This window comes from Salvelinus alpinus, chromosome 11, assembly GCF_045679555.1.
Source record: "Salvelinus alpinus chromosome 11, SLU_Salpinus.1, whole genome shotgun sequence".
Taxonomy (NCBI): Eukaryota; Metazoa; Chordata; class Actinopteri; order Salmoniformes; family Salmonidae; genus Salvelinus; species Salvelinus alpinus.
Genome location: NC_092096.1, coordinates 53,435,806 through 53,455,922, shown reverse-complemented (window position 1 = coordinate 53,455,922; position 20,117 = coordinate 53,435,806). Strand labels below are relative to the sequence as shown.

Genomic DNA, 20,117 nt, shown 5'->3' with positions numbered 1-20,117 from the left:
TGCATTATTTGTTGCATGAGATACATGATCAGGAAATATAAGGGGAGGGGGAAATCCTGTATGATTACTTCTCACTCATTAGAGTGAACTAACTTAAGTCTGTTTTGCCCCAGTCTTCAGGGGAAATCACAGTTGTCGCTCAGACAGAGACCTATCAGGACACAGACAGGTGAGCCTAGAACCTAGAGTCTCTCTCTCCTTGGTCAAGTCAATCAAATTAATTTACAAACCCTTTTTACATTCGCAGATATCACAAAGTGCTTTACAGTAACCTGGCCTAAACCCCAAAGTGTAAACACCCCTGTCTATCTTTCACTTTCACTATAAGTAAACTTCCCCTATCCACACCCAGGTCACCAGAGCAACAAAGAGATAAGACAAACACAGGGGATTCCCAGCCTTCAAGGAAGAGCCATGTTGGCCATCAATAAGGGAGCTCAGACAGGGAGGGGAGACAGTCTAAAATTTGTTTACCTCTGTGTGTGTGTGTGGGGGGGGGGGTTCTTCTATCCTTGTGCGGACCTAAAATTCCCCAAAGTCCCTACATGTATAGTAAAACAAGGAAAAGTCTCCCTCATGGGGACATTTCCCACGTCCCAATTGGACAAGGGCTATTATAAGTGTAGGGGTTATGTTAAGGGTTAGAATTAGGGTTACGGGTTAATGTTAGGGGTTAAGCTTAGGGTAAGTTTTCGGTTTAGAGTTAGGGAAAATAGGATTCTGAATGGAAATTCATTTTACATAACGTGTGTGTGTGTGTAAATACCCTGGTTTAAGCCTTATTATCTCTTTTACTATTGCTTTGAAAAGTGAACATCGGTTTCTGTCCACCCAGGTCACCAGAGCAACGAGGTGATAAGACTAACACAGGGAATTTCCTGGGGGGATCACCAAGTGCCTTAGGTGTAAGTAGGCTTAACTCTGTATTTGACTGAAACAAAGACCAACTCAAGGAAATTATGTTTATGAGTGTGGGGTTTCCCCCCCTAATCAAAGCAGCTGATTGGGTTAACATTTAGGGGAAATAGTTAAGGGTTTATTGTTTATACACTGCTCAAAAAAATAAAGGGAACACTTAAACAACACAATGTAACTCCAAGTCAATCACACTTCTGTGAAATCAAACTGTCCACTTAGGAAGCAACACTGATTGACAATAAATTTCACATGCTGTTGTGCAAATGGAATAGACAAAAGGTGGAAATTATAGGCAATTAGAAATACACCCCCAATAAAGGAGTGGTTCTGCAGGTGGTGACCACAGACCACTTCTCAGTTCCTATGCTTCCTGGCTGATGTTTTGGTCACTTTTGAATGCTGGCGGTGCTTTCACTCTAGTGGTAGCATGAGACGGAGTCTACAACCCACACAAGTGGCTCAGGTAGTGCAGCTCATCCAGGATGGCACATCAATGCGAGCTGTGGCAAGAAGGTTTGCTGTGTCTGTCAGCGTAGTGTCCAGAGCATGGAGGCGCTACCAGGAGACAGGCCAGAACATCAGGAGACGTCCTGCACGGTGTTGGGCTGTGAGCACAACCCCCACCTGTGGACGTCGGGCCCTCATACCACCCTCATGGAGTCTGTTTCTGACCGTTTGAGCAGACACATGCACATTTGTGGCCTGCTGGAGGTCATTTTTCAGGGTTCTGGCAGTGCTCCTCCTTGCACAAAGGCGGAGGTAGCGGTCCTGCTGCTGGGTTGTTGCCCTCCTACGGCCTCCTCCACGTCTCCTGATGTACTGGCCTGTCTCCTGGTAGCGCCTCCATGCTCTGGACACTACGCTGACAGACACAGCAAACCTTCTTGCCACAGCTCGCATTGATGTGCCATCCTGGATGAGCTGCACTACCTGAGCCACTTGTGTGGGTTGTAGACTCCGTCTCATGCTACCACTAGAGTGAAAGCACCGCCAGCATTCAAAAGTGACCAAAACATCAGCCAGGAAGCATAGGAACTGAGAAGTGGTCTGTGGTCACCACCTGCAGAACCACTCCTTTATTGGGGGTGTCTTGCTAATTGCCTATAATTTCCACCTTTTGTCTATTCCATTTGCACAACAGCATGTGAAATTTATTGTCAATCAGTGTTGCTTCCTAAGTGGACTGTCACGTTCCTGACCTATTTCTGTTAGTTTGTTGTATGTGTTAGTTGGTCAGGACGTGAGTTTGGGTGGGCATTCTATGTTGTCTGTTTCTATGTTGGTTTAAGGGTTGCCTGGTATGGCTCTCAATTAGAGGCAGGTGTTTGGCGTTCCTCTAATTGAGAGTCATATTTAGGTAGGTTGTTTCACAGTGTTCGTTGTGGGTGGTTGTCTTCCGTGTCTGTATGTTATTTCGTACCACACGGGACTGTTTCGGTGTGTATGTAGTCTGTTCCTGTTCGTGCGTTCTTCGTGTCTATGTAAGTTCTCATGTTTAGGTCAGTCTACGTCGTTTGTTATTTTGTATCATTTCAAGTGTAGTTCGTGTTCGTTTTTCGTCTTGTCAATAAATTCATTATGTATTCACAACCCTCTGCACCTTGGTTCAATCCCTGCTCCTCCTCTTCGGATGAAGAGGAGGAGGACAGCCGTTACAGAACCACCCACCAAATTACCAGAACCAAGCAGCGGGGAAAAGGGAGAGCTCAACAGAGCAACCAGGACTTGTGGACTTGGGAGGACGAGTTGAACGGAGAAGGACCCTGGGCACAGGCTGGGGAGTATCGCCGCCCCAAAGCTGAGCTGGAGGAAGCGAAAGCTGAGCGGCGGCGATATGAGGAGGCAGCACGGCAGCGGGACAGGTACGAGAGGCAACCCCAGAATTTTTTTTGGGGGGGGCTAGAGAGGAGTGTGGCTAAGCCAGGTAGCAGACCTGAGCGCACTCCTCGTGCTTATTATAAGCAACGCGTCACTGGTCAGGCACCGTGTTATGCGGTTAAGCGCACGGTGTCGCCAGTGCGTGCCCATAGCCCGGTGCGCTACAGAGCAGCCCCCCGAAAGTGTCATGTGAGTGTGGGCATCCAGCCGGGGCGTATTGTGCCTGCTCAGCGCGTCTGGTCTCCGGTACGCAGTTTCGGTCCAGGGTATCCTGCGCCGGCTCTGCGTGCTGTGTCTCCGGGGCGCTGGGAGGGTGCAGTGCGTCCTATGCCTACACTCCGCTAGTACCGGGCAAATGTGGGAGTGGAGCCTAAGAGAGAAGTGCGCGTAGTAGGCACTAGATCTCCAGTGCTCATCCACAGCCCGGTTCAACCTGTGCCTGCACTCTGGAGGGTACGGGCTGGTGTAGTATTCCAGCCTGGGGGAGTGGTGCCAAGGCTGCGCACCAGAGCTCCAGTACTCCCCCACAGCCCGGTCCTTCAGGTGCCTCTTAACATCAAGCCTCCTGTAGGTCTCTCCAGCCTGGTGGGTCCTGTGGCAGCCCCACGCACCAGGCTGTCTCTCCGTCTCCTCCCTACAGGTGTGCCCATCTGCCCAGCGGCGCCTGAACTGCCCGTCTGCCCAGCGACGCCTGAACTGCCCGTCTGCCCAGCGGCGCCTGAACTGCCCGTCTGCCCAGCGGCGCCTGAACTGCCCGTCTGCCCAGCGGCGCCTGAACTGCCCGTCTGCCCAGCGGCGCCTGAACTGCCCGTCTGCCCAGCGGCGCCTGAACTGCCCGTCTGCCCAGCGGCGCCTGAACTGTCCGTCTGCCCAATGGCGCCTGAACTGTCCGTCTGCCCAACGGCGCCTGAACTGCCCGTCTGCCATGAGCCTGCAAAGCCGCCCGTCTGCCAAGAGCCTACAGAGCCGTCCGCCAGACAGGAGCCGCTAGAGCCTTCCGCCAGACCGGATCAGCCAGAGCCTTCCGCCAGACCGGATCAGCCAGAGCCTTCCGCCAGACCGGATCAGCCAGAGCCTTCCGCCAGACCGGATCAGCCAGAGCCTTCCGCCAGACCGGATCAGCCAGAGCCTTCCGCCAGACCGGATCAGCCAGAGCCTTCCGCCAGACCGGATCAGCCAGAGCCTTCCGCCAGATCGGATCAGCCAGAGCCTTCCGCCAGACCGGACCAGCCTTCAGAGCCGTCCAGCCAGGACCAGCCTTCAGAGCCGTCCAGCCAGGACCAGCCTTCAGAGCCGTCCAGCCAGGACCAGCCAGAGCCGTCCAGCCAGGACCAGCCAGAGCCGTCCAGCCAGGACCTGCCAGAGCCGTCCAGCCAGGACCTGCCAGAGCCGTCCAGCCAGGACCTGCCAGAGTCCCTCAGCCAGGACCTGCCAGAGTCCCTCAGCCAGGACCTGCCAGAGTCCCTCAGCCAGGACCTGCCAGAGTTCCTCAGCCAGGACCTGCCAGAGTCCCTCAGCCCGGAGCTGCTGCCCCTTATCCCGGTGCTGCCCCTTATCCCGATGCTGCCCCTTCATTTAGGTGGGTTTAGTTGGAGGGTGGTCATTGGGAGGGGGATACAGAAGCGGGGAGTGACTATGGTGGTGTGGGGACAGCGTCCGGAGCCTGAGCCACCACCGTGGTCAGATGCCCACCCAGACCCTCCCCTAGACTTTGTGCTGGTGCGCCCGGAGTTCGCACCTTAAGGGGGGGGTTATGTCACGTTCCTGACCTATTTCTGTTAGTTTGTTGTATGTGTTAGTTGGTCAGGACGTGAGTTTGGGTGGGCATTCTATGTTGTCTGTTTCTATGTTGGTTTAAGGGTTGCCTGGTATGGCTCTCAATTAGAGGCAGGTGTTTGGCGTTCCTCTAATTGAGAGTCATATTTAGGTAGGTTGTTTCACAGTGTTCGTTGTGGGTGGTTGTCTTCCGTGTCTGTATGTTATTTCGTACCACACGGGACTGTTTCGGTGTGTATGTAGTCTGTTCCTGTTCGTGCGTTCTTCGTGTCTATGTAAGTTCTCATGTTTAGGTCAGTCTACGTCGTTTGTTATTTTGTATCATTTCAAGTGTAGTTCGTGTTCGTTTTTCGTCTTGTCAATAAATTCATTATGTATTCACAACCCGCTGCACCTTGGTTCAATCCCTGCTCCTCCTCTTCGGATGAAGAGGAGGAGGACAGCCGTTACATGGACAGTTTGATTTCACAGAAGTGTGATTGACTTGGAGTTACATTGTGTTGTTTAAGTGTTCCCTTTATTTTTTTGAGCAGTGTATATTATCACCACAATATGAAGCTTTTTAAAATGATATATTCTGACTTGTTTATAACCCCCGTTTTTCTCTGACGATTAAATATCTGTGTGCTCTTTTTATTTATTAAGGCCAATGACAACATTGAGGATGTGGAGAAGTTCAATGTCCTTGTGAGGTGTGCGGGAAAGACCTTGGACATAGACGTGTTCCCTCTGGAGAGATTAGCAGTTCTGCTGGAAAATGTATGTCAACAGGCAGGAAAGAAAAGCAGCACAATGAAGCTTGTTTACAACGGTAGGCTAACTATCCACATGACGCATTCTTATGAGTTAAAGCAGTACGCCAGTTGTTTGTTTCATATGGATTGTTGTTTTGTTGTTGACCGATGTAGAACAAGGTAATGAGAATCTTACATAGGCTAGGTAATTCGCAGATAAACACTTAGCTGTAAAAGTATTGTATACCAAGATATGAATGGAAATTGTCTTTCTTTAATAATAAAAAGATTTGTTTGATGACTTCTGTTTGCAGGGGAAATACTGGATGAGAGCAAAACAGTGAAACACTATAAACTACGAAGAGGAAACTCAGTCAACCTCATTCATGCCTGTTAAAAGTATGTAGCCTAAGTCAATGTGTTACTTATTCGTACTGTATGTGTCATCATAGATGCAGAAAGCAGAATATAACATCAATTGGTATCTTTGTGTCAAAACTAAGTAAGGCTATAAGATGCACTACACATAAATTGTATTACATAGTATCATCACCTACAATTTTATAAGCTAATCTTTGAGTGCTGGTGCCCTAGCATTACATTGTAAAAACCTTTTGAGGCCCTATACCCTAGCATTACATTTTACCATTAGGCCTACCTGCAATTTTGTCCTGTCTATTTGCTTTTAACAATAAAACTGATATTTATCCAGACTTGTGATAATTGTAGGCTACTTATTCTACAAGATCACAATTAATATTCAATTCTTATAATGTTAAGAAGCTAAAACTAATGCAAGAAATCATCAGGATACAACAGCAAACTAGATTATAATCAAATATTGAGCTAACGTTAATATGCCTACATGGTTCCCTGACAAAAAGGTGTAGTCCTAGACCAGGCTTCAAATGACCGCTAACACATGTGCAGTGAAACTGTCACGCCCTGACCATAGTTTGCTTTGTATGTTTCTATGTTTTGTTTGGTCAGGGTGTGATCTGAGTGGGCATTCTATGTTGTATGTCTAGTTTGTCTGTTTCTGTGTTTGGCCTGATATGGTTCTCAATCAGAGGCAGGTGTTAGTTGTTGTCTCTGATTGGGAACCATATTTAGGTAGCCTGTTTTGTCATTGTGGGTGATTGTCTATGTTAGTTGCTTGTGTCAGCACATTTCTTATATAGCTTCACGTTCGTTTATTGTTTTGTATAGTTTGTTCAGTTGTCTCTGTTTATTAAATTCATGATGAACACATACCACGCTGCATTTTGGTCCTCCGATCCTTCCAACTACTTCTCCTCGGACAAAGAGCGTGACAGAATCACCCACCACAACCGGACCAAGCAGCGTGGTATCGGGCAGCAGCGAGTTCTGGACTCCTGAACATGGGAGGAGATTTTGGATGGTAAAGGACCCTGGGCACAGGCTGGGGAATATCGCCGCCCCAAGGCAGAGCTGGAGGCAGCGAAAGCTGAGCGGCGGCGATATGAGGAGGCAGCACGACAGGTGTAAGAGGCAGCCCCAAAAATGATTTTGGGGGGGGGGAACACGGAGTGTGGCAGAGTCAGGTTGGAGACCTGAGCTCACTCCTCGTGCTTATTATATGTGGTTAAGCGCACGGTGTCGCCAGTACGTGCCCGTAGCCCGGTGCGCTATAGGGCAGCCCCCCGAAAGTGTCATGCGAGTGTGGGCATCCAGCCAGGGCGTATTGTGCCTGCTCAGCGTGTCTGGTCTCCGGTACGCCGTTTCGGTCCAGGGTATCCTGCGCCGGCACTGCGTGCTGTGTCTCCAGGGCTCTGGGAGGGTGCAGTGCGTCCTATGCTTGCGCTCCGCTCGTGCCGGGCGAATGTGGGAGTGGACCCCACGGGAGAGGTGCGCGTAGTAGGCACTAGATCTCCAGTGCTCACCCTGTGCCTGCACGGTTGTCCTTTTTCGACAAGAATGAAGCCTATATTACTTGTAATTAAATGCACTTTCACGCAGGGTGATTGACAGGTAAGTGCAGCTACAGGCTGTGTTTACATATTCGCGAACCACCCATCACTATATAAAACCCTGACGAGATTAGAGACGCGTTGGGTTTTATCCATTTCCACTGTCCTCCAAGTTGCTGAATCTCATCCTCACGTCAGTTACAAGAAGCGGCCACAAAGGCGCGACATAATACAATGAATGTAGGTGGTTGGAAAGACTATCGACCGATGCACCTTTGATAGTTCTTAATGTAGACTTTATTTGTGTGAATTAAACGTCTGATCGTATACATACATAAACAACATAGGCAAACGCTGTAATTTACTGTAGAGCATAGCTACTACTATTTCCTAAATTGGATAGCAAACCACGTGACAAATGCGGAAGTTGGCGCCGGTCGAAATCCAGCGAAAGGGGAGTTGATTCGTAGCTCAGTGGAGTGGATGCATCATTTGTTCATCCTTCTTCGTTGTTTGAGGTTCCATATTATTTTGTCTCAGTGACTTGGACACAACCGATAAGGACACTAACTGCACTGTGCGAATTTAGCCTCAATTGCAGAATTTACAAGGTGAGTTCTTGGAGACCAAAATACGGTGATCATTATTTCCAAACTGAGTTTGCTACCATAGAGATCCTATATTAAATTAGTTATTTTATGGTTGCTACTTGCCAAAGCGCTCAGCACTGTCGTAAACTTCAAGTCCGAAGAGACCGCACGTGTCAAGACAGTAGGCGCAAACTCGTTTCAGGACGTAGCCGCATATTATAGAAATATCAGACTATCATCTAATCTTTGTACAGAAATACAATATTTTTTACTTTGTAGTTGACTAAATGTACATTATCTTACGCAAATCTACCAAAAGGTTAAGTTAACTAGTAGACTAAACTTATTTCAAGTGAGAGAAAGCCTTTTTAGAACCCACAATAGTCAATGGTAGCGTAGGTGATTTGTTAAACGCTTCGAACACACCGACAGTGATTTTTGGCTTTTAGTACACCAGAATTACATTTAATTTCCAATGAAACGGTGTGTTTGCCTTGCATCATTGCGTTGCAGAGGCAGCTGCAATTCGTTCGATGTGGTGCATACGTTGGATTTATCGAACGTATGCGTCAAACTGTGTGCGTAAACGGTTTGACAGAAATGATAACAGAAAGTTAATATTGAACGTTTGTTGCATACATATCCAGATGATGTGGCATCGAAGTGTATCTGCTCTAGGCCAGGGTTTCCCAAACTCGGTCCTGGGCCCTACATCTATCTCATTATTAAATTGGTTTGAATGGAATACTGTATTAGTCAGCTATAAACAGTAGCGGTGTGTGGGGGTAAAAATCACAATCCAAGCCCCACAATCCAATCCCCCCCCCCCCCAAAAAACAGCATATTACAACTTAAGTGTTGTAATAATTGTGTTTTTACTATAGTCTGTGATCAGTGGTGGAAAAAGTACCTAATTGTCATACTTGAGTAAAAGTATAGATACCAAATAGAAAGTTGTAAAAGTGAAAGGCCGTCATTGTAAATAAGAATGTTGTTCTTAACTGACTTGCCTAGTTAATAAAAAAATAAAAAGGGTAAATGGAATTGCTAATTTATTCAAGTGTCAAAAGTATAAATCATTTCAAGTTCCTTATATTAAGCAAACCAGATGGAACAATTTTCTTGCTGGATAGCCAGGGGCACACTCCAACACTCAGACATCATTTACAAACGATGTATTTGTGTTCAGTGAGTCTGCCAGATCAGATGCAGTAGGGATGAGCTCTGTCAGTGACCATCGGGTTCTTGGTCACCTTCCTGACCAATGCCCTTCTCCCCCGATTGCTCAGTTTGGCCGGACGGCCAGCTCTAGGAAGAGTCTTGGTGGTTCACCTCTTCCCTTTAAGAATGATGGAGGCCACTGTGTTCTTGAGCACCTTCAATGATGCAGAATTGTTTTGGTACCATTCCCCAGATCTGTGCTTCAACACAATCCTGTCTCTACAGACAATTCCTTTAACCTCATGGCTTAGTTTTTACTCTGACATGCACTGTCAACTGTGGGACCTTATATAGACAGGTGTGTGCCTTTCCAAATCATGTCCAATCGATTTAATTTACCACAGGTGGACTCCAATCAAGTTCTACATCTCAAGGATGATCAATGGAAACAGGATGCACCTGAGCTCAATTTCGAGTCATAGCAAAGGGTCTGAATAATTATTTAAATAAGATAGGTTTTTTATTTTGAATACATTTGCAAAAATGTCTAAAACCCTGTTTTCTCTGTCATTATGGGGTAGGTTGATGAGCGGGAAAAAATAATTTAATACATTTTCGAATAAGGCTGTAACGTAACAAAATGTGGAGAAAGTCAAGGGGTTGAATACTTTCCGAATGCACTGTAAATCCAAGATGGCGTAGCAGTCGGACGTGTGTTTGTATTGTCCTGTCGCGTGTAAATAGTAAATAGTAAATAGTCTTCGTATTTTTCGTATACATTTCGTATATATTTTAATTTCACTTTCCATCTAGGAACTGAATATACATTCCTACATTCCGCCTCACCCAATGTGGTACGGACCTGCTATTTTTTTTATACTTTAGAACCGTAACCCCAATCAGAAGCTAGCCAGATAGCTAGTAGTCAGTTAGCCACTGCTGCGGTCTTCACCCTCAACTCGGACACAGCCAGCTTCAATACCGGGCCAATACCTGCCAGTCTGCAAGCGCGATATCAACCCAGAGCATATAGGACTGCTTTTTCTCTACCACATCACCGGATTCCTGACGCAAGCTCTGGACAATTACACCGTATCATCACAGCTAGCTAGCTGCAACCGAGTGGCTACTACTGGCTAACACCTCTGTCCCGAAGCAAGCACCAGTTAGCCTTGAGCTAGCCTCGAGCTAGGCCCATCTGCCAGCTAGCTGAAGAGGTCTACCAGCGAATTCTTGGGCTACAATACCAGCTACAAGCTAATTTAGCCTTTTTTTTTTTTTTTGCCGCTGCTAGTAGCTTTTACCTTCTGCACAGACACCAGCCCTGTTATTAGCCTGGATATTACTCACCAATTTACCAGCATCGGACTGTCTCTCGACAACAACGCCGGATTCCTGCCGTAATCCCTGAGCCACTGCTTCTGATCCTCACAGCTAGCTTGCGGCTAGCGCAGCTAGCGCCACTGCCACGAAGCTAGCACCAGTTAGCAAACACAATTCTACAATTCACAACCTCTCTTTCGCCATCGCCATCTGGCTTGGATTCTCTGTCGACACGACCACGTCTGAGCAGACCCCCTCCGTCTGAGCAGACCACCCCCCGGGCTACTAACTTTAAACGCCGCGAGGCCTCCCTGCTCCATCTACGGCTGCCCCCTGGACACTATGATCACTTGGCTACATAGCTGATGCATGCTTGACTGTCCATTAATTCACGGTACTCCATTCTGTTTATTTGTGTTTTATCTGTCGGCTCTGTGCTTTAACTCAGGATCTGTGTGTAGTTAATCCGACCCTCTCTGCCTAGTCGTCGCCATTTTTACCTGTTGTTGCTGTGTTAGACTAGCACCCTGTTATTGCTGCTGTTATCTTACCTGTTGTTTTAGCTAGCTCTCCCAATCAAGACCTGCAATCACTTTATGCCTTATTGTATGTCTCTCTCAAATATCAATATGCCTTGCATACTGTTGTTCAGGCTAGTTTTCATTATCATTGTTTTGGTTTGCAATGGACCCTGTAGTTCCACTCTCCGTACCTCTGATACCCCCTTTGTCCCACCCCCCACACATGCGGTGACCTCACCCATTGAGACCAGCATGTCCAGAGATACAACCTCTCTTATCATCACCCAGTGCCTGGGCTTGCCTCCGCTGTACCCGCGCCCCTCCATACCCCTGTCTGCACATTATGCCCAGAATCTATTCTACCACGCCCATAAATCTGCTCCTTTTATTCTTTGTCCCCAACGCTCTAGGCGACCAGTTTTGATAGCCTTTAGCCGCACCCTCATCCTACTACTCCTCTGTTCCTCGGGTGATGTGGAGGTAAACCCAGGCCCTGCATGTCCCCAGTCACCCTCATTTGTTGACTTCTGCGATCGAAAAAGCCTTGGCCTCATGCATGTCAACATCAGAAGCCTCCTCCCTAAGTTTGCCTTACTCACCGCTTTAGCACACTCTGCCAATCCTGATGTCCTTGCCGTGTCCGAATCCTGGCTTAGGAAGGCCACCAAAAATTCTGAGATTTCCATACCCAACTATAACACTTTCCGTCAAGATAGAACTGCCAAAGGGGGAGGAGTTGCAATCTACTGCAGAGATAGCCTGCAAAGTTCTGTCATACTTTCCAGGTCTATGCCCAAACAGTTCGAACTTCTAATTTTAAAAATTAATCTCTCCAGAAATAAGTCTCTCACTGTTGCCGCCTGCTACCGACCCCCCTCAGCTCCCAGCTGTGCCCTGGACACCATCTGTGAATTGATCGCTCCCCATCTAGCTTCAGAGTTTGTTCTGTTAGGTGACCTAAACTGGGATATGCTTAACACCCCGGCAGTCCTACAATCCAAGCTTGATGCCCTCAATCTCACACAAATCATCAAGGAACCCACCAGGTACAACCCTAAATCCGTAAACATGGGCACCCTAATAGACATTATCCTGACCAACCTGCCCTCCAAATACACCTCTGCTGTCTTCAATCAAGATCTCAGCGATCACTGCCTCATTGCCTGTATCCGCCACGGGTCCGCGGTCAAACGACCACCCCTCATCACTGTCAAACGCTCCCTAAAACACTTCTGCGAGCAGGCCTTTCTAATCGACCTGGCCCGGGTACCCTGGAAGGATATTGACCTCATCCCGTCAGTTGAGGATGCCTGGTCATTCTTTAAATGTTACTTCCTCACCATATTAGACAAGCATGCTCCGTTCAAAAAATGCAGAACCAAGAACAGATATAGCCCTTGGTTCACTCCAGACCTGACTGCCCTCGACCAGCACAAAAACATCCTGTGGCGAACTGCAATAGCATCGAAGAGCCCCCGCGATATGCAACTGTTCAGGGAAGTCAGGAACCAATACACGCAGTCAGTCAGGAAAGCAAAGGCCAGCTTTTTCAAGCAGAAATTCGCATCCTGTAGCTCTAACTCCAAAAAGTTCTGGGATACTGTAAAGTCCATGGAGAACAAGAGCACCTCCTCCCAGCTGCCCACTGCACTGAGGCTAGGTAACACGGTCACCACCGATAAATCCGTGATAATCGAAGACTTCAACAAGCATTTCTCAATGGCTGGCCATGCCTTCCTCCTGGCGACTCCAACCTTGGCCAACAGCCCCGCCCCCCCCGCTGCTACTCGCCCAAGCCTCCCCAGCTTCTCCTTTACCCAAATCCAGATAGCAGATGTTCTGAAAGAGCTGGAAAACCTGGACCCATACAAATCAGCTGGGCTTGACAATCTGGACCCCCTATTTCTGAAACTGTCCGCCGCCATTGTCGCACCCCCTATTACCAGCCTGTTCAACCTCTCCTTCGTATCATCTGAGATCCCCAAGGATTGGAAAGCTGCCGCGGTCATCCCCCTCTTCAAAGGGGGAGACACCCTGGACCCAAACTGTTACAGACCTATATCCATCCTGCCCTGCCTATCTAAGGTCTTCGAAAGCCAAGTCAACAAACAGATCACTGACCATCTCGTATCCCACCGTACCTTCTCCGCTGTGCAATCCGGTTTCCGAGCCGGTCACGGGTGCACCTCAGCCACGCTCAAGGTACTAAACGACATCATAACCGCCATCGATAAAAGACATTACTGTGCAGCCGTCTTCATCGACCTGGCCAAGGCTTTCGACTCTGTCAATCACCATATTCTTATCGGCAGACTCAGTAGCCTCGGTTTTTCTAATGACTGCCTTGCCTGGTTCACCAACTACTTTGCAGACAGAGTTCAGTGTGTCAAATCGGAGGGCATGTTGTCCGGTCCTCTGGCAGTCTCTATGGGGGTACCACAGGGTTCAATTCTCGGGCCGACTCTTTTCTCTGTATACATCAATGATGTTGCTCTTGCTGCGGGCGATTCCCTGATCCACCTCTACGCAGACGACACCATTCTATATACTTCCGGCCCTTCCTTGGACACTGTGCTATCTAACCTCCAAACGAGCTTCAATGCCATACAACACTCCTTCCGTGGCCTCCAACTGCTCTTAAACGCTAGTAAAACCAAATGCATGCTTTTCAACCGTTCGCTGCCTGCACCCGCACGCCCGACTAGCATCACCACCCTGGACGGTTCCGACCTAGAATATGTGGACATCTATAAGTACCTAGGTGTCTGGCTAGACTGCAAACTCTCCTTCCAGACTCATATCAAACATCTCCAATCCAAAATCAAATCAAGAATCGGCTTTCTATTCCGCAACAAAGCCTCCTTCACTCACGCCGCCAAACTTACCCTAGTAAAACTGACTATCCTACCGATCCTCGACTTCGGCGATGTCATCTACAAAATAGCTTCCAACACTCTACTCAGCAAACTGGATGCAGTTTATCACAGTGCCATTCGTTTTGTTACTAAAGCACCTTATACGACCCACCACTGCGACCTGTATGCCCTAGTCGGCTGGCCCTCGCTACATGTTCGTCGTCAGACCCACTGGCTCCAGGTCATCTACAAGGCTATGCTAGGTAAAGTGCCGCCTTATCTCAGTTCACTGGTCACGATGGCTACACCCACCCGCAGCACGCGCTCCAGCAGGTGTATCTCACTGATCATCCCTAAAGCTAAAACCTCATTTGGACGCCTTTCCTTCCAGTTCTCTGCTGCCTGCGACTGGAACGAATTGCAAAAATCTCTGAAGTTGGAGACTTATCTCCCTCAACAACTTTAAAAATCTGCTATCCGAGCAGCTAACCGATCGCTGCAGCTGTACATAGTCCATCTGTAAACTACCCACCCAATTTACCTACCTCACCCCCCATACTGCTTTTATTTATTTACTTTTCTGCTCTTTTGCACACCAGTATCTCTTCTTGCACATGATCATCTGATGATTTATCACTCCAGTGTTAATCTGCTAAATTGTAATTATTCGATTTATTGCCTACCTCATGCCTTTTGCACACATTGTATATAGATTCTCTTTTTTTCTACCATGTTATTGACTTGTTTATTGTTTACTCCATGTGTAACTCTGTGTTGTCTGTTCACACTGCTATGCTTTATCTTGGCCAGGTCGCAGTTGCAAATGAGAACTTGTTCTCAACTAGCCTACCTGGTTAAATAAAGGTGAAAAAAATAAAATAAATAAAAAAATAAATAGTAAAGTACAGATACCCCCCAAAACGACTTAAGTAGTACTTTAAAGCATTTTTACTTAAGTACTTTACACCACTGACTGTTAGGCCTATATATTGCGGTTGCAAGGCCTGTGAACTAGGATGAATATGTATGAACTTTCCAATTTGTAAGTCGCTCTGGATAAGAGCGTCTGCTAAATGACTTAAATGTAATGTAAATGAACTAAGGCGGAGCCAATAAGAAGACGGTGGTTGAATGAGTTAAACCACGCCTGTGTTTCATCACACAACTGGAGAGCAAAGAAAACAGGAGCTGCCTTCACTATTCCAGCACCATTTCAACTTCAACATTTTCAACATAATCAAATGACCTATGCTTCGTCTAATACAGTGACAACTAAAAGATACCAAAACATTTTTTGTCCAACCAACATAAGCTAAATATGGTGTGCGTGCGAGTAAAAAAACAAAACATTTTGACTCACCCTACTTGAAGAGAAATGCCATCCTCCTCTCTTTCATGTTGTTGAAACGGTTTATGACTCTGTCATACAGTACACGCATTTATTTTCTTGTTGTCCTAGGCTACTTGGCTAAGATGCTTGCTCGCTAGCCTAACTTCCTTTCAAGGGCAACATTAGCCAGTTAACATTAGCCTTCCACATCTAGCTACATATTGAACTTCCACCCTCTCAGGCCAGGGGCACAATATATTAATTTATGGTTGGATCAGAATCGCCTTTATAATTGTTGGCCAGTACAGAGAATTAAAGGGGAATTTCACCCTGTGGGAATCTGAGCTTGTTTTCATCATGTCTAAGGCATTTCTAGGACTGTGAGGTGTGTTTCACACATAATTACCTAGGGGGAAGGGAGGTCAACGCTTTGCGTACTGAATGATACACCCTATGATGGCTTCCGGTGTATTGATTAAATTAATGTTGTCCTGCTTTGTGGCATTTCGTAAAGGCTCTATGTTATACTATTCACACAATAGGTTGGGTGTAGATATGGTTTTCATTGTTCGATAGAGCCATTAGACGACTTTTGTTGTCCCTATCGATGGATTCATTGCTAAGTATTCAAGCATACACATGTTTTCCTGTCTTTGAAAGACTACAACTTGTGTTGGGTGGTGCTTCATGCCCTGGCACCTGTCCCTCCCCCAAGCTGTGCTTTTTTGAAAAGGAGGCAGACACTAACAACAATCCTTTGGGCAAAACGGAAAGAACTGACCAAACACAATGGCTTCAAGTGATTCCTCTCATCAACACGAATTTGATGATGGATTATCTGTTAGCTACATGATTCAACCACATGTTTCAACCGGAATATAGCGAAGAGGATTAGAAACAAAGATTTTGATTTATCTAACGTTAGAAGCTCAGCTAACGTTACTACCGATACCAGCACCAAGAGGGCAGATGACAAATGCATTGCCTAGCTGAGTTATTTTTCCTGCAAGCCACAAAGCTAACTTTAGTTTATCTACTCAAACCGATATTGTGTATTGCTGGCAAATATAATACTGTGATACAGTGGGGGGAAATCTATGTGTTTTTCTGTTTGCTAATTTAGCTAGCTAGGTACACAACTACCAGTAGCCACATCTATGACTAAAAATAGAGGTTTTACAAAAGATTGCCGATTTGTATCTCGATTGTGAAACCTCTTCTTTTTAGTCATAGATATGGCTAGCTACTAAATTGCAACTTACAATGTTACAACCAGACACCTAAAGCTAGGTTTACCAGCAAAAGTTAGCCACGCCTCTCATTTTGTAACTTGTTAGCAAACATGTAACATCAGCAACTGTAAATAATTTTACCAGCTAGCTATGTAACGTCATTGATGAAGGTTGACATTGGTTGTGATTATGACCTTGGATGCATTTCAATCTCACAAAATTATAGGCATGACGCAAGATAGGATTCCAAACAGAGTAACAAGTTTTGCATATCCAGCAAGCTAAGTTCACTAGCAAACAGCGAGGAGAAACAATAATACAATTAACATTTGTAAATCTCTAAAACGGAAGCTGGTTGTACTATAAAAATATTTCCCTAAGCATGCCTGATATACATGTCTGTAGGTATCCACTGTCTGCTTACATACTTAGACTAATTTGTATCGCCTGGTTACTGTGCAAAGGTTGAGAGTTATGTCATATTTCTTTCTATTAGGCTAGATATCTCTGCCTGTGCATGCATGTTCAACTATCCTAATGTTGATGTTATGCTGGCACGGTTCAACTGTTATTCAAACTGTACAATAGAGTATACAGACAATACCGTGTGGTGCCTGGTCTTCTTGGAGTGGATTCTAGATACAGAAATATATTTCCTTTCCCTGCGTGTCATTGTAGCAGAACTGTGAACTGTGTCCCTCTCGAGGGATTAGACATTATGTTGGATTTCAAGCAGATAACTCAAGAGGAGTTGACAGTTTGTTCATAGTAAACACAGCTTTACAAGTATTCCCTGAATTTACTGTAATTTTCTTTGGCATGGCAATTTCATCATGACCTCCTCCCCCATAATCTGATCACCAGTTCTCTTAGCTACAGATTGTTACACCAGATAATGTGATTTAGCCAAAGATTTTTGTTATCCAGTACTGGTAGTTAAAGGATAGGTACTGTTTGGTGTAGCCAGTGGTGTAAAAATACTTTAAAGTACTACTTAGGTAGTGTTTGGGGGGTATCTGTACTTTACTTTACTATTTATATTTTTGGCAACTTTTACTTCACTACATTCCTAAAGAAAATAATCTACTTTTTACGCCATACATTTTCCCCGACAACCAAAAGTACTTGTTACATTTTGACAGGAAAATGGTCATCCCTACTGACTCTGATCAGGCGGACTCACTGAACACAAATGCTTCATTTGTAAATTATGTCTGAGTGTTGGAGTGTGCCCCTGGCTATCCGTCAAGAAAATTGTTCCGTCTGGTTTGCTTAATATAAGGAACTTGAAATGATTTATACTTTTGATACTTAAGGACATTTTATCAATTCCATTTACTTTTGATACTTAAGTATATTTACAACCAAATACCTTTTTCGACTTATACTGAAGTTGTATTTTACTGGGTGACTTTCACTTTTACTTGAGTCATTTTCTATTAAGGTATCTTTAGTATGTGAATTGAATAGTTTTTCCACCACTGTGTGTAGTACAGAGAATGTTCCACCAACATTAGCGATGCCGTCTTCGTCCTCGATTCGGGGGGAAAAGGAGTCTCATAAAATGTCCGTATCCAGTTGCAGGGGGTCAGTTTGAATTTATGAAATACTCCGTATATTATAATAAATGTTGGTCCATAAAGAAATTAACAATATGTGCTCCGCCATTGTCTATTTTCAAGTCTTCTCACTCGTTGATCGAGACAGGTCTCTGTCATCATTACATGCAGCACTTTGGGGTGGACACCCACCTGTCTCTATCAATTAGAGAAGACTTGAAATAAAGAAGATGTCGGCACAAATATTTGAGTAAATCATTATCTGTTGTAACAATCTGTAACTACAGTTTTCTGCACTTGTCTCGCTACACCTGAGACGCACTTGGACGCACTGAACTGTACTACACTGTTCATACAAAAAAAATAATAGTATGTTACTTTTACCATTTAATGTTGTTGTTGAATACCCAGTTCTCTTGAGTTAGCATTAAATAGTGTATACTCTCTTGTATTTTAGATTTTGACAAATAAACAAACATTCTTTGGATATCTGAATGTCTAGCATCTGTTTGATGCTACAGAGCCCTGTACAGCTTATATAAATATCTTCTGTGAATCCATAAGGGCAGACAAATTTTAAAGATTGATAGAAAATATCCATATTTATTTGATGGTGGTTCTACATCAGGGCTCTCCAACCCAGTTCCCGGAGCGCTACCATCCGGTAGGTTTTCACTCCAACCCTAATCTAGCACACCTGATTTCACGTAATTAGCTGGTTGATAAGCTAAACCAGGTTAGTTTCAACTGGGGTTGGAGAAAAAATCAACAGGAGTGTAGTTCTCCAGGAACAGGGTTGGAGGCCCCGGTATGGTCTTATGCTGAGAGTTTATACAGGGAGCCCAATTCTGATATTTTTTTCCACTAATTGGTCTTGATCAGATCTTTTTCAGAACTGATCAAAAGACCAATTAGTAAGAAAAACTTATCGGAATTGGGCTGCCTGTGTAAACACAGTCATAATCGTTTATCCGGCTTTGGTACACTGACAATGGTGGGCTGGGGAAGCTGAGACTCTTTGTGCTTATGGCGATGGGCTTGTACTGTCTGCGGTGAACGGCAGCTGGGTAAGACTGCCGAAAGCGGTGTACGGATTCTTAACCCCCAACTGTTTGGTCCTCTTGCAAAATATTTGCTGGTACTGCACGTCTTCTGGGAAGACATTGTTGTGGTCTTAGCATTTTACACTTTTTGTTGAAGGGATGTAGGTCAGCACGCCTTTGTTGGTCAAGGGCAGGAGTTCTTAAACTTTTTCAGCCTGGAACCCAAATTAGAAATTCTGTTTTCCTGGGACCCAAGCTTATGAAAACATCCAACTATACATAAATATCGGTACATTTAATTTAGTTTATGCCTAAAACAAATGCAATCTAGATAAAAACAAATCGCAATGATATACCCAGTGGTGGAAAAAGTACCGAACTGTCATACTTGACAGTTTGTAAACTGTAGTAAGTAAAGATAGCTTAATAAATTCAGCAAAAAAAGAAACGTCCCTTTTTCAGGACTTAATGAACATGCACCTATGGAACGGTCATTAAGACACTAACAGCTTACAGACGATAGGAAATTAAGGTCACAGTTATGAAAACTTAGGACACTAAAGAGGCCTTTCTACTGACTCTGAAAAACAATAAAAGAAAGATGCCCAGGGTCCCTGCTCATCTGCGTGAACATGCGTTAGGCATGCTGCAAGGAGGCATGAGGACTGCAGATGTGGCCAGGGCAATAAATTGAAATGTCCGTACTGTGAGACGCCTAAGACAGCGCTACAGGGAGACAGGATGGACAGCTGATCGTCCTCGCAGTGGCAGACCACGTGTAACAACACCTGCACAGGATCGGTACATCCGAACATCTCACCTGCGGGACAGGTACAGGATTGCAACAACAACTGCCCGAGTTACACCAGGAACGCACAATCCCTCCATCAGTGCTCAGACTGTCTGCAATAGGCTGAGAGAGGCTGGACTGAGGGCTTGTAGGCCTGTTGTAAGGCACGTCCTCACCAGACATCACCGGCAACAACGTTGCCTATGAGCACAAACCCACCGTCGCTGGACCAGACAGGACTGGCAAAAAGTGCTCTTCACTGACGGGTCGCGGTTTTGTCTCACCAGGGGTGATGGTCGGATTTGCGTTTATCGTCGAAGGAATGAGCGTTACACCGAGGCCTGTACTCTGGAGTAGGATCGATTTGGAGGTGGAGGGTCCGTCATGGTCTGGGACGGTGTGTCACAGCATCATCGGACTGAGCTTCTTGTCCTTGCAGGCAATCTCAACGCTGTGCGTTACAGGGAAGACATCCT

The 20,117-nt window shown here is 45.8% G+C and overlaps 2 protein-coding genes across 3 annotated transcripts in view; both read left to right on the top strand.

The window, feature by feature from the left end:
- Nucleotides 1-1,980: 1,980 nt before the first annotated feature.
- Nucleotides 1,981-6,019, top strand: LOC139534404 (uncharacterized). Of its 2 annotated transcripts, XM_071333531.1 has the most exons (4): nt 1,981-2,780; nt 3,437-4,375; nt 5,218-5,383; nt 5,621-6,019. In XM_071333531.1, the coding sequence occupies exons 1-3, from the start codon at nt 2,753-2,755 to the stop codon at nt 5,223-5,225; spliced, it is 975 nt and encodes a 324-aa protein (XP_071189632.1). In that variant the 5' UTR covers nt 1,981-2,752; the 3' UTR covers nt 5,226-5,383; nt 5,621-6,019. The 2 variants fall into 2 exon arrangements, 1 of the variants encoding a protein (XP_071189632.1); XR_011666945.1 differs by lacking the exon at nt 3,437-4,375 and having other exon boundaries at nt 2,038-2,780.
- A 1,651-nt stretch (nt 6,020-7,670) lies between these two features.
- Nucleotides 7,671-20,117, top strand: part of LOC139534403 (adipose-secreted signaling protein-like) — a 30,682-nt gene continuing 18,235 nt past the window's right edge. Inside the window, exon 1 of the mRNA XM_071333529.1 lies at nt 7,671-7,848. The gene's annotated coding sequence lies outside the window, so the exon portion shown is untranslated. The remainder of the gene's footprint in view (nt 7,849-20,117) is intronic.

Coding starts and splice junctions, on each gene's coding strand:
- LOC139534404 (XM_071333531.1), top strand. CDS start 2,753: ATGAGGAGGCAGCACGGCAGCGGGACAG. Junction 2,781..3,436: donor GCAGCACGGCAGCGGGACAG/GTACGAGAGGCA, acceptor TCCTCCCTACAG/GTGTGCCCATCTGCCCAGCG.